Source organism: Prionailurus viverrinus, chromosome B1 (assembly GCF_022837055.1).
Source record: "Prionailurus viverrinus isolate Anna chromosome B1, UM_Priviv_1.0, whole genome shotgun sequence".
Taxonomy (NCBI): Eukaryota; Metazoa; Chordata; class Mammalia; order Carnivora; family Felidae; genus Prionailurus; species Prionailurus viverrinus.
Window position 1 is genome coordinate 138,110,228 of NC_062564.1, and position 12,837 is coordinate 138,123,064.

General features: G+C 40.9%; 1 protein-coding gene across 7 annotated transcripts in view; it reads left to right on the forward strand.

Moving 5' to 3' along the window:
• The first annotated feature begins 6,542 nt into the window (after positions 1 to 6,542).
• The window catches only part of LIN54 (lin-54 DREAM MuvB core complex component), a 75,496-nt gene continuing 69,201 nt past the window's right edge, over positions 6,543 to 12,837 (forward strand). For 2 of the 7 annotated variants that reach the window (XM_047856058.1, XM_047856061.1), the window contains exon 1: positions 6,543 to 6,701. Coding sequence is in view for 2 of the 7 variants with exons in the window: in XM_047856057.1 (XP_047712013.1) it covers positions 7,454 to 7,475 (22 nt within the window). In the remaining 5 variants the exon portion in view is untranslated. Of the gene's footprint in view, positions 6,702 to 7,398; positions 7,476 to 8,362; positions 8,582 to 8,695; positions 9,017 to 12,837 lie in introns of those variants that run through there. The other 5 variants (XM_047856059.1, XM_047856063.1, XM_047856057.1 and 2 more) reach the window with 4 other exon arrangements.

A 12,837-nucleotide genomic window follows, 5' to 3' on the forward strand; every position in this document is an offset into this window, starting at 1 on the left:
CATGATTTCCATTTGTTTACTTGTGTAAAAATGTTATAGCTGCTTTATTTATAATAGCCTCAGGGGAAAACAACACAATTGATCATCACAAGGAAAGTGGATGGAGAAACTGTGGCATATGCATTCAATGGAATACCGCTCAGCATTAGAAAGGAAAAAACTACAGATATGTGCAAGAACATGAATGAATCTCAAAACATTATACCAAGTGAAAGAAATCAAACCTCAAAAAGTGAATATAATAGGAGTCCCTCTACATGAAGTTCTTTTTTTTTTTTTTAAATCCAAACCAGGCTCCAGGCTCCAAGCTGTCAGCAAAGAGCCCAACACAGGGCTTGAAGTCACAAACCATGAGATCATGACCTGAGCCAAAGTCAGACACTTAACCGACTGAGCCACTGAGGCACCCCTGAGGTTCTAAGTCAAACAAAACTAATCTGCGGTGATAGAGACTCAGAAATTACCTAGGAAGGAGGAAATAAAAAAAAAAATGGTGATTTACTGGGGAAGTAGCAGGAGGTGGTGGAAATATTCTATATGTTTAGAGAGGTATGGGTTATGTGGGTGGTATGGTATGGATTTATCAAAGTTTATCACACTGTACACTTAAGATCTATGCATTTTATTGAATGTGGAACCTCAATTTAAAAAGGGAATAAATGGGTTTTGTTCAATAGTCTTGTGTGTGTATTGAATTTAGTCTTCTTGAGGGCTTTTATTTATGTATTTATATATTTATTTATGGTTTAAGATGTCTTTGGTCTTCTCCAGCAGTTTCAAAAGCTAGTGCTATATGAGCTTCAAAGGAAGAGAAGTTTCAGTGCAACAATTCTGCTTCCTCAACGCTCCTCTTTGTCAGAATGACCCAGCAAGTCCATTTTATTTCCTTTTTTTTTTTGAAAATTTATCTCATTTTATTATATTTTTAATTGAAGTATAATTAACATGGCATTATATTACTTTCAGGTATATAATACAGTGATTCACAGTTCTACATATTACTCAGCACTCATCACAGTGAGTGTGCTCTTAATCCCCATTATCTATTTCACACATCCCCCTCACCCACCTCTCCCCTCTAGCAACCACTAGGTTGTTCTCTGTGTTTAAGAGTCTGTTCTGTTTATCTATATTTTCTTTATTTGTTTTCTTTCTTAAATTCCACATAAGAGTGAAGTGATATGCTATTTGTTTTTCTCTGACTTCTTTCACTTAGCATTGTACCCTCTAGGTCTATCCATGTTGTTGCAAATGGCAAGATCTCATTCTTTTTTATGGCTGAGTAATATTCTATTGCATATATATATATATATATATATATATATATATATATATATCTCCCACATCTTCTTTATCCTCTCATCTATCAGTGAACACCTGGGCGGCTTCCATATGTTGACTAGTTGACTATTGTAAGTAATGCTGCAATAAACATAGAGGTGCGTTTATCTTTTTGAATTAGTGTTTTTGTTTTCTTTTGGAAAATACCCAGTAGTGGAATTACTAGATCATATGGTAATTCTATTTTTAATTTTTTGAGGAATCCCTGTACTGTTTTCCACAGTGGCTGTACCAATTTGCATTCCCATCAACAGTGCATGAGGGTTCCTTTTTTCTCCACATTCTTACCAACACTTGGTATCTCTTGTCTCCCAAGCCCCATCTCCAATTAAAAAACAAATCTGGGAGCACTTGGGTGGCTCAGTAGGTTAAGTGTCTGACTTTGGCTCAGGTTATGATCTTGTGGTCTGTGATTTCAAGCCCATGTCAAGCTCTGTGCTGACAGCTCAGAGCCTAGAGCTGCTTCGGATTCTGTGTCTCCCTCTCTCTCGGTCCCTCCCCTGCTCGCGCTCTGTCTCTCTCTGTCTCTCTTTCAAAAATAAATAAATATTTAAAAAAAGAAAAAGTTTCTAGTCTCTCTAATGGCAAAATTTTTCTTCCTCTATTAGGTGGAAGATGAGCACATTTCTTCAAACACATTAAACTCTGGGTCCAGATCCAAATGAGCAAGGCCAAGAGACTGGTAGCACTTTGCTGTCTGTGTGAGCCCTTCTTTCAAGTTCCTATATCCTGTCTTGAGATGTGCCTTTTCTCAGGATGACTAACACTGGAAATACTTCCTTCAAGGGTAAAGCCCACTCGTAACACTAGGGATGGTTACACCCCTAGCAAGACAAGTGCTGGCATATCTGCAGGGGATATGTTCTAAGCCTCCTGGTAGATGCCTGAAACTGCAGATAGTACTATACCCTACATATACTATGCTTTTTCTTGTACATACATACCTATATAAAGTTTAGTTTATAGTCACAGTAAGAGATTAACAATAGCTAATAATAAAATAGAAAAATTATAGCAATATACTGTAATACATATATAAAAGTATATGAATGTAGTCTCAAAGTATTGTACTGTACTCACCTACTTGTGATGATGTGAGATGATAAAATGCCTACATAATAAGATAAAAGTGAGGTGAGTGATGTAGGCATTGTGATTTAGCATTAGGGTTAGGCTGCTACTGACCTTCTGATGACATGTCAGAAGGAAGATGTCTATTTCTGGACCCAAGTTGACTTCAGGTAACTGAAAATCAGAATGTGAAACGACAGATAACTTGGGGGACATTGTTATCAATATTAAAGATCACAGCGTTACAGAGAATCCTCTACTTCTATCCTTTTAATTATATAAAAAAATAACTATTATAGAGGCAAATAAATCTTGTTGCCAGAGGAAAAGTAATTGAATACTGCCTACCACCAACAGATGATTTTATTGGTTCATTTTTAACTTTTAGGTGGTTTGACATTATCAATCACTTCATGCATCATATGTGAAAAAACTTTGGGTGTGTTCAAAGTGATACTGATCTATATTCCCTTATTAGAAATCACTGAGTATCAACGTATTTTGGAACTGAGGACATTTTGGACTTAAGAACATGTATACATAATTTTAAAAACTTTTTCTTTTAAAACCAACTTTAAGGGGTATAATTGACATACAATAAATTGTATCCATTTTAAGAATACTTAGTGAGTTTAGGCAGTTGTATACCCTCATGCAACCACCACAGCCAAGGTCAAAAACATCCCATCATTCCAGAAAAGTTCCTTTCAACCCCTTGGGCCATAATGAGACCCCATAATCAAACACATTCATATTTCTGCACTGGCATATATGTATACTTACACTAAATGGTGTAGAATACTAATACTTTATGTCATATTGGGCAGGTTTTTCTCCTGAGTTTGTCATAAGCTTTATAAAATAGTTTTAAAAAATTTTGGATGTTGAGGGGCACCTGGGTGGTTCAGTCAGTTAAGTGTCTGATTCTTGGTTTCAGTTCAGGTCATAATCTCACAGTTCATGAGTTTGAGCCCTGCACTGGGCTCCATGTTGACAGTGTGGAGCCTGCTTGGGATTCTCTCTCTCTCTCCCACTCTATCTGACTCTCTCCTGCTCCTTCTCTCTCTCTCCCTCTCTCAAAAATAAATAAATTTAAACAATTAAAAAAGTTTTGTATTTTGAAACTGTTGATAAGGGATTACAGATCTGATTTAAAAGAGTTATATTTCAAGCCCAACATGGGGCTTGAACTCATGACTCTGAGATTAAGAGTAACATGCTCTACTGATTGAGCCAGCCAGGCACCCCTATATCACTCTTTTCATTCCCTGTATTGATATTTTCCTCAGAAGGTATCTGAGGGGAAAAAAAACTCCCTTATTCATTTAAAAATCTCTAATTTTTCTACCTGTTTATTGTCTGTCATTTCCTCTAGAACTGTGCTGTCCAATATATAGTCATCAGCCACACATAGCCATTTAAATTTAAATTAAGTATAATTAAATAAATAATTAGCTGCAGTAGAGCCACACTTCAGTGGTCTGATAGCCACATGTAGCTAGTGAGTACTGTATTAGATAATGTGGATATAGAACAGTTCCACCATTGAGGAAAGTTCTATTGGACAGAGCTCCATCTTGTTTGCCACTTTGTTCCCCGTGCCTTTCACGGTGCTTGGGATCCAGTAGATGATCAATAAATATTTGCTGAATAAATGTTTTTTAGCTCATCTGTAAAAGCCATCATGCAAATATAAAGCAAAGATTCTTTTTTGAAATAGAAATGTTTGAATAGCAGTCACTCTCAGGAGCTAAAATGCTTTCTCTGAAAAAGTAAAAATATTAGATTATATATTAGGTTGTACTGTAGCTTTGATAATTAATAGTTTTCAGTCATTGAGTATTTACTACATTCCAGGCACTGTTGGAAGTGTTTCATGCATAACTCCTCAGTATTCTTTACAACAACCATAGGATGTCTACATTATTTCCAATTTACAGATAAGGAAACTGAGACCTGTGTGAAAAGTAACTTACTTGAGATCTTGCAGCTACTAAGTAGCAGGGCCAGAATTTGGGCCCAGGCAGTCTGGCTCCAGATGCTAAGCAATTAACCCCAACATTGAGCTCTTTGTGATTTTTTTAAAAAAATGTTTATGTATTTATTTTGAGAGAGAGGGAGAGAGAGTGGGGGAGGGGCTGAGAGAGGAAGAGAGCGTCCCAAGCAGGCTGCGCACTGTCAGCACAGAGCCTGATGAGGGGCTGGGTCTCACGAACCATGAGAACATGACCTGAGATGAAATCAAGAGTCTGATGCTTGACCAACTGAACCACCCAGGCCCCCCTGTGATTGTTTTTAATAAGGACCACTTAGTCTCTTCTTTCCAGTATTCAAACGTCTATTTTCTTTTTTCTTATTTAGTTGCATTTAGCTAGGACACCCTAGAAAACATTACATAATAGCTGCTATAGCCCTGCATCCTTGTCTGGTCCCTGACTTTAATGTGAAAGCTTCCCCCATTTCACACTAAGGTATGATGTTACTATTTTCTGATGATTATCTCGATCCACTTAAAGAAATGTTCTTTTATTTCTAATTTACTATGAATTTTTAAAATTCAGAAATGGCTGTCGAATGTTATACAATGCATCCCTAAAGAATACCATTTGGCTTTTCTCCTTTAATAAATTGTCTGAGTAGATTTTCTAGTGTTAAACCACCATTCTTGGAATAAATCATATTTTGTCATGTAATGAATTCTTTTTAGTATCACACCACTGTTTCTGATACTTTAATACTCAACTGTCTGCAACAAAGTCATGGTGAGAACAGAACTTCCTCCCTTTGGGTACTGTTTGTTTTGGGTTTTGATATTAGGGTTATGCTAGCCTTGTGAAATAAACTGAGAAATTTTCTCTCTTTTTTGGAATATTTCCCCAGAATCCAGCCAGGTTTGGGTACTCTGTCTCAACTTCCTTCTTCCTTCTACAATTGTCATACATAGTACCACCAGTCACTTAAGTTTGAGAATGTTTTCTCAGGCTAGCTCCCAAGGGTCCTCATAAACTGGACTCACCACCTACTGATCCCCAACAAAGACTGTTTACCATTTAATTTTCTCCCTTTCCTTGCACAGGCCACAGACATTGTGGCTTCCAAGCTTTTGCTAATTTCATGCCACTTGCCTTACCATTGAGTTTGCCATGGTAGATAAGGGGTGGTGTTGATTTCTGCTGAACTGAACTAACATTTGAGGTGGGAACTGTGTAGCTGCTTGACACCTCTCTCTTTCTTAACCCTCAAAATCCTGGGAAGCTTTGTTATTTTTATTTTGTAGCTAGGTAAAGGAACTTGATAAATTGCTATACACTAACGTATGAGGTGCCAGAATTTAAAACCAGGACTGCTTAATTCCAAAGCAATTGGAACAACATAAATCTCACCTCGTTCATTTTGTTTCCTGGTCATAGTCTCTCACGTTGATTTGTGTATGTCTTCCGTGCTCCATTAGCAATTATGGACTGTACTATACCATTTAACATTACCCTGTTTTGTATTGTTTGTTTGTTTCATCTGTGTAGTTCTTGTCTCGCACAACAGTTATTAACTGTTTATCTGGCTCCACATTTGGCTGTCTTTCATTTTTTAATAATGGACAGTGGGAAAAATAAAAGAAGTAAAAGGTGACTAAATGCAATAATTTTGATTGTGTTAGTCTTAGCTACACATTGCAAAAATCCCTTTCAAAATAAGTTTAACTCTGAGTGGTCTCCCAGGGACTTTTTAGCGATCCCTGCAAAATTAAAGCCTAAAAACAACGAGAGATGACATTTATGAATACTGATCACCGAAGCACATTAAACAGTGACAGTTTGCTGGAAATCACACCTACAGCACTGACTTCCTAACAAGGAAAGCTAGAAGATGCGGCAGTCTCTCAACTGCAGGCGCAACCCGGCTTTCCCCCTCCCAGCTCTGCCAGATGGAACTTTCCCTGCGAAAGCTTTGACGGAACGCCCGCTAGGAGTCACGTGGAGCTGGCGCGTACTCCCGCGCCTTGCGGAATGACGCGAGGCTCGCGTTGCCAAGGGGAGGGGCAAGGCGCCGCGGAAGGGGCGGGGCGAAGGAAGCCAGCCGGGGAGGCGGGGCCGGTAGAGTAGAGGGGCGGGCAGAGAGGGGCGCGCGGGCGGGGAGGGCCCGGCGTATTATGGGATGCGGCGGTGGAATGGCGCTGGGCGCGTGATTTTGAACAAACCCGGGTCTGTGTCTCGGAGGCGCCGCCGCCGCCGCGGCTGCTGGGAGCCTAGGGAGCGCGGCGCGAGGAGCAGGCGGCGGCGCCGCCGGCTTTGGTAAGTGTCAGCTCTGGGGGTGGGGACATCTGGGCGGGCGGGAAGGGGGCGCCGGCCCCCACTGCGGGTGGTGGAGCGGGCGGAGGGCGCCGGACCGCCCCTTCTGGGAGCCTGGGCTGGTGGGTCTGGGCGGAGAGCGGGAACCTGGCGCCCGGGGCTGCCGCGCTTCATCCCCGGGCCTCAAGGGGCGGGAGACCCCTCCCGGCTCGGCCTCTTCCCGCCTGCACCCCGGAGGGCGGCTGTCACCCGGCAAGGCCGGCGCAGGGGCGGCCGCCCGCCCTTCCCGGCAGTCTGGAGGAAGAGTTCCGGCGGCTGTTGACACGCACCTTGCGTGGCCAGAGTAGCAGACTGTGTCAGCCCTGGGTTTCTGGGAACCGGTTTTGCTGCTGTGTCATTTTGTACCAGCCTCTCCTTTCCTTGCTGCCCGCCGCCCCGTTCTTCCTGCGCCCCTTTGTATGATCTCTTATTCGTGTGTGTCCGTTTTCCTCGCGAAGCCCACCATCTAAATGTCATAATGTCCCCGAGGTGCACGGGGAAAGGGAGCGGGCCGGGACTTAGCTTGGCCAAGCAACGGTAAACACCAAGCACAGTGCGGATGGACGGGGCTTGCGGGGGGTGGGGGTGGGAATAAAGTTTAAAGACGAAGAAACTGGGAACACTTGAGACTCTCATCCTAGTCTAGCAGGCTGCATAGGTAAAGAGCGATTGGGCTGGGTGGTAGATAGCACTAGTTTAAAGCTACTGGCTTTTATATGGAGTTGTCATTCAAGAAAGGTAAGGAAATGAAATGGTTTTTTCAACTTCCACCTTACTTAGACTAACTTTTAAAAAAGACAGTAGACTGACCCTGTTCTCAACCTTGAAATTCAGTTTGCTCATTTCAGGTAGATCTTTCAGAGTATATACTGTAGTTCAGTAGTGGGTTTAGAATTCAGCTTTTGAATGGGCGATTAGCAAATCTTTCTGAAAATAAAAAAGGTAACCAATTTAGTTTTTTGTTTTTGCTTTTTAATTCTGTCACAAGCCTTGCAGCTTATGGTTTTGTGTTATTTCTAGGATGATTAAAAACTGCTTACGTTCTTTTTTAGTTATTAATCCGCATAATGAGAGTAGCTGGTGAGAAAGATGGGTAACTCTGGGGTCTTGTTCTAAAGTAAGCTGTTTATTTTCTCTGTATTGAACAAATATATCTGCGGCAGATTTGTTTTTTTAATTTAGTGACAGATCTTAATATTTGGCAAATAATTTTTGTTTAGAGGTGTGTTTCCTGTATTTTAGAAATTGTTCATTCATGATTAGGATCGATATATTTTAAACCTACTTGGGCTTTGACGCCTTAAACCAATGACAAATTGGAAGTCAATGTTCACGGACAGAAATGATCAGATGAAATTAAGTGAAGAGAGAAATAGTTGAAACTTTATTTGTAAAATTAGTCGTCTTGACCACATTATCAGCAGGAAGATCAGTGCCTGTAATTTACAGATGTGACGGGGAGATAAGACATGCATATGGAAATGGATCGCTCTGTCAAAGTAGTGCTGAAGTGGAGGAAAACGTCAGTCAGTCGGTGAATGACATTAAAGGTCTTAATCATGTTTTTAGTATCTGAAATGAGCACAGTGAATAAAACGCATTGCTTCATCTGTCTCAAGTTGCTTTACTGAAAATGAAAGTGTTTGGATTCTTTATTGTCCTTATGCCACCTTCCGTGTGGCTTTTGCTCTTCAAAACGAAAATATGCCGGACTTGGGACTCAGCAGGTAGAGCGACTTCCTTTCGCGTAGCTGCCGGGCCCGCAGAAGCACCATTTTTCGCTGTGGGGTGAAAGGTCTCGGCGTGGGCTGTGTGAGCGCTTGTATCTCCCTGTGCATTTGAAGGTTGGCGGGGCGGGCGGGAGGTTTCCCCGGATATGTGGGTGTGCGCCTCTCCGGAGGGGAGGGCTGAGGAGGGGAGGAGGAGGAAGGGGGAGGTTACTGGCGGCGGCGGCGGCGGCGGCGGCCCGGGCTCGGGCTGTCGGGGAAGCTGCTGAGCTGTGATGGTGATGACGAGGTGAAAATGGCGGATCTTTCGAAATACAATCCCGGCCCCTGACATACCAGAGGCGGCGGCGGCGGCGGCGTCGCCACCCGGGCTCCCTCCTCGGCCCCCGGGTCCCCTGTAGCGCTCGAGTTCGGGCAGACTGGGAAAGGAAGCGGCTGGCCGGAGCTACCGTGCACAGGCAAAACAAGCACCGCCCGGGCTCGGAATTGCCCGGGACCTTCTGGAGCCCCCACCTCGGAGCCGGAGGGAGGAGAAAGCGGCAGCCGCTGGAGGTAGAGGGGAAGGGGGTTTCCGAGGGCTTCTCTGCACTGAGATCTCTATTATTTAGGGGGGTGGTGGGTAAGGGAGGAATTGCGTTGTGGATCGAGGAATGACTAGTCCAGAGTGCAAAGAATCAGTAGCCTCGTAATGACATCAACATTATTCTATGAGTGTTAAGAGGGCTCGAGTTTGCTCTTATACCTAAGGCTGCTGCTGAGGCCTAGAGGAACCACTAGCACTTATCATGATTTCCTTACTTAATATTTAAAACATCCACTGTGGCGGGTGTTGGTATGGTGATGTTCAGTTTTATAGGGGTCTATGTTTCTTTAGGGAGGCAGAGCATAGGCATTTTATTCTGCATTTAAGCTCTGTGTCTTAGATCGTAGTCTGTAACTTGTTGGGGTGTGGATGCTCACATTTTTTAAACATGGACCAGTTTTGTTACAATTAAAAATGTTGTCTTTTTCTTTTATGGCTCTGTCATCCATAGAGTGACCCCTTTGCCCCTGCCGTTTGGCAAATAACAATTGAGATACTGTCAGTCATATTTTATATCCATGTTTTTCCCTGCCCCCCCCCCCCTCCATTTCATGAATTTGGAGACTAAAGTTATGGAATATTTTGTAATATGTAGATTTTATAATCCAAGGGAAATATAGTTGTGGGAGTTCTATTTTGACTCACAAGTTTTACCTTTGTTGTTAAGGAAGTTGTGATGGCAGGACATTAAGTTGGTAGTGATGAATAGAGACCTCTGCTTTTTTCTGAATACTGGACTTGTTAGCTCTTTGTTTAAAGGGCTGGAGCATTGGAGTGATTGACTTTATGATGGCCAAAGTTTAATTTTGTTTGGTTACCTAAAGATCCAGGTATGTTTTAGATTGTGCTACAGATCCCTCAGGAGTGTTTCTGCTTCCATATACCAGTAGTGTTACTGAAAAGTTATATTTGAATCAAATTTTTATACATTAATTTGGGCCCTCTAGTTTTCCCAGCTTTTGTAGTGGAAGGTTGGGTTCAGTGACGTTGAATATAGGAGCCTGAACAGAGAAGTGAGTATTTAAGAAATGCCCACTGGTAGTGTTTATGATTAGCAGTAATTTTCCTTATCCAAGTGTCCTACAAAGAGATGATGTCATAGAATGACATACAATATCATACATCATGTGTTTCGTTCAGAGGAGAAATATTTCGTGTGCATATGTGTATGTAGTCTAGCCAATTATTTGGCTTTCACTCATTAGAAGAATAAGGGACCAAAAAAATTTTAGAGGAAATAACTGTGGAGGTACTCAGAAGCTTTAGTGAATGAATTTTTTTGTTAATCATTTGATGTTCTTGTATTATCCAGACGGGATTTGGTTCTGTTTTTTTCTTACAGCTTTTATGTTGCAATTGTTTGGTACATGTCAGTTAGCTGCTAAGTTAGTAGCAAAACTCAGAATTTAAAAAGTAATTAAAGAGGGAGATTAAAATGCTTTTTCATTGGCTTTTCTTTTAATCACAGAGGACCATTGTCTTTTTTGATTCTTTGTGATTGTCTTTAAAGGCCAGTTTTCACCTTGTTACAGTTAGAACAATTTGTCTATTACTAGTTAGAAGTATGCTAGAAAGAGATGAAGAGTTATGCTACTGGAGATAGCCTAGTGTCTTTTTTGGGGGGGAAGAGGAGCATTATAGATTTTCATTGCTTATTTCAAGTGTTACTACTGGATATCTTTTATATGTCATATACTGTGCTAGGAATAGAGGATACCTCAGTATCATCGTCTCAGGAAACTTTCAGTTTAGGAATCCATGGGAGATAAAGTTGGAAGGATGGATTAGGTAGAACTTTAATGCAGAAGACCTTGAGAGTTACAGAAAATTTAATTTTTTTAAAGTTTTATTTAAGTAATCTCTATACCCCATGTGGGGCTTGAACTCATGACCCTCAGATCAAGAGTCATATGCTCCTCCAAATGAGCCAGCCAGGCACGCTGACAGTTACAGAACATTTTTAAATAGGAGAGTGACAGCCTCAGAGATGCACTCGAGAGAGATACGTTCTGTAACTTTTCTGTAGAATGTGTTGTAGGTTAAAGGAGATGGAGGTAAAGATACCATAGTAGGTTCCAAACTTCAAAGATTTAGCAATTCTTGGTTGCAGTGGGAAGGAGACATAATAAAGGTATAATATGCATGTATATTACAGATTAATAGTTGTATGAAGAGACATCAAAGATGATAAGATCTTAAGCCTTACTGTTTGGTAGAATATCAAATGTGGTACACTATTAACTCAAATGAAAATTCTTTTCCTCTTGCTCCATCTAAATCATAGTAACCCTGCAAGTAAATGGAGGCTTAGAGAGATTACTGCTTGGGGTTACGTGTTAAACAACTAGGAGAGCCAGCATTCGGAAATGAATCTTTCTGATTTGAATCCCCATGTTTTATCCACCATGTTAGTCTTAAGCATGAATAATATACATATATATAGTTCTTCTTTAAAGGGAAGAAAGTGTATAGGTCCTTAGTATTGGCCTAAATAGTTTTATTAAAATATTTAATTTTTAGATGTATATAAGCATAAATTCTTTATGTTTATTGCTTTTAGTAAGTGTAAAATGCAAGTAGATTTATAAATGAAATAGAAACAAAACTACAAAGCCAGTAAAACAAATTAAATTTAGGGTAATGGATGATTTTTTTTTTTTTAACATTTGTTTTTTGAGAGACAGAGCATGCAAGAGCAGGGGAGGTGCAGAGAGAGGAGGAGACACAGAATCTGAAGCAGGCTCCAGGCTCTGAGCTGTCAGCACAGAGCCTGACGCAGGGCTCGAACTCACAAGCCATGAGATCATGACCTGAGCCAAAGTCAGTCGCTTAACTGACTGAGCCACCCAGGTGCCCCTGGATGATGTTTTGCTGAAACAAACTCTTTCTTTGCATAGTGAATATACTATTGCCTGCCTTGGCAAGGTGTGCAGTTTTCTATATACTGTATATCCTGTGATATACCACTTTTCTCTGTTTGAATGCTGTAAAGCTTTCCTCCTTAAATCACAGATGGTTTGGCTTTTACTTAGCATAAATATATCATTTACCTTGTAAGACCCTTCTGTGCATTTTTTTTTTTAGACCCCCTAATTCTAGTACCATTGATTGTAAGTATGAGGTGGTTATTCAGATGATCCAGAGTACACTATTTAACACATATTATCAAAATGAAAATACAGACTTTTCAAATATTCCTCAGGAATAGTCTAGTCCTCCCAGTTTAGTTTGAGAAATGTAGTTATGTACTTCGTTTTTTGAGCTGTCAGTGTTTGATTTTAGAAATCCGGGCTAAAATCCAGATGTTATAGTTAACCAGTTAGTGCTGGTGGTAAGATTTAGGTACAAAAGTATAGCTCTTATTACTCAGATATTTTTGTCTAATCTGACAAATTATTCACCTGTAATATGACGATAGGTCACCACTTCATAATGTTATATACAAGGATGAAAACATTTGTTCACCCAGGTTGTCCTTCACCTATAATTAAGAAAGTAACAGTGTTTCAGCACTGATAATATTCCATGAGAAACTTTTTATTGAGTGCATGAGTGGAGGGGAGGGACAGAAAGAGAGAGAGAGAGAGGGAGAATCCGAAGCAGGCTCCATGCTTAGCACTGAGCTTGACACAGGGCTCAATTCCAAAACACTGGGATGATGACCTGAGCTGAAATCAAGAGTCAGATGCTCAACCAACTGAGCCACCCACCCAGGTTCCCTTCCGTGAGAAACTCTTAAAAGATGTAAACGCATAGAGCATTTGCCATTTCTGTCTTACGTTATTTTTTA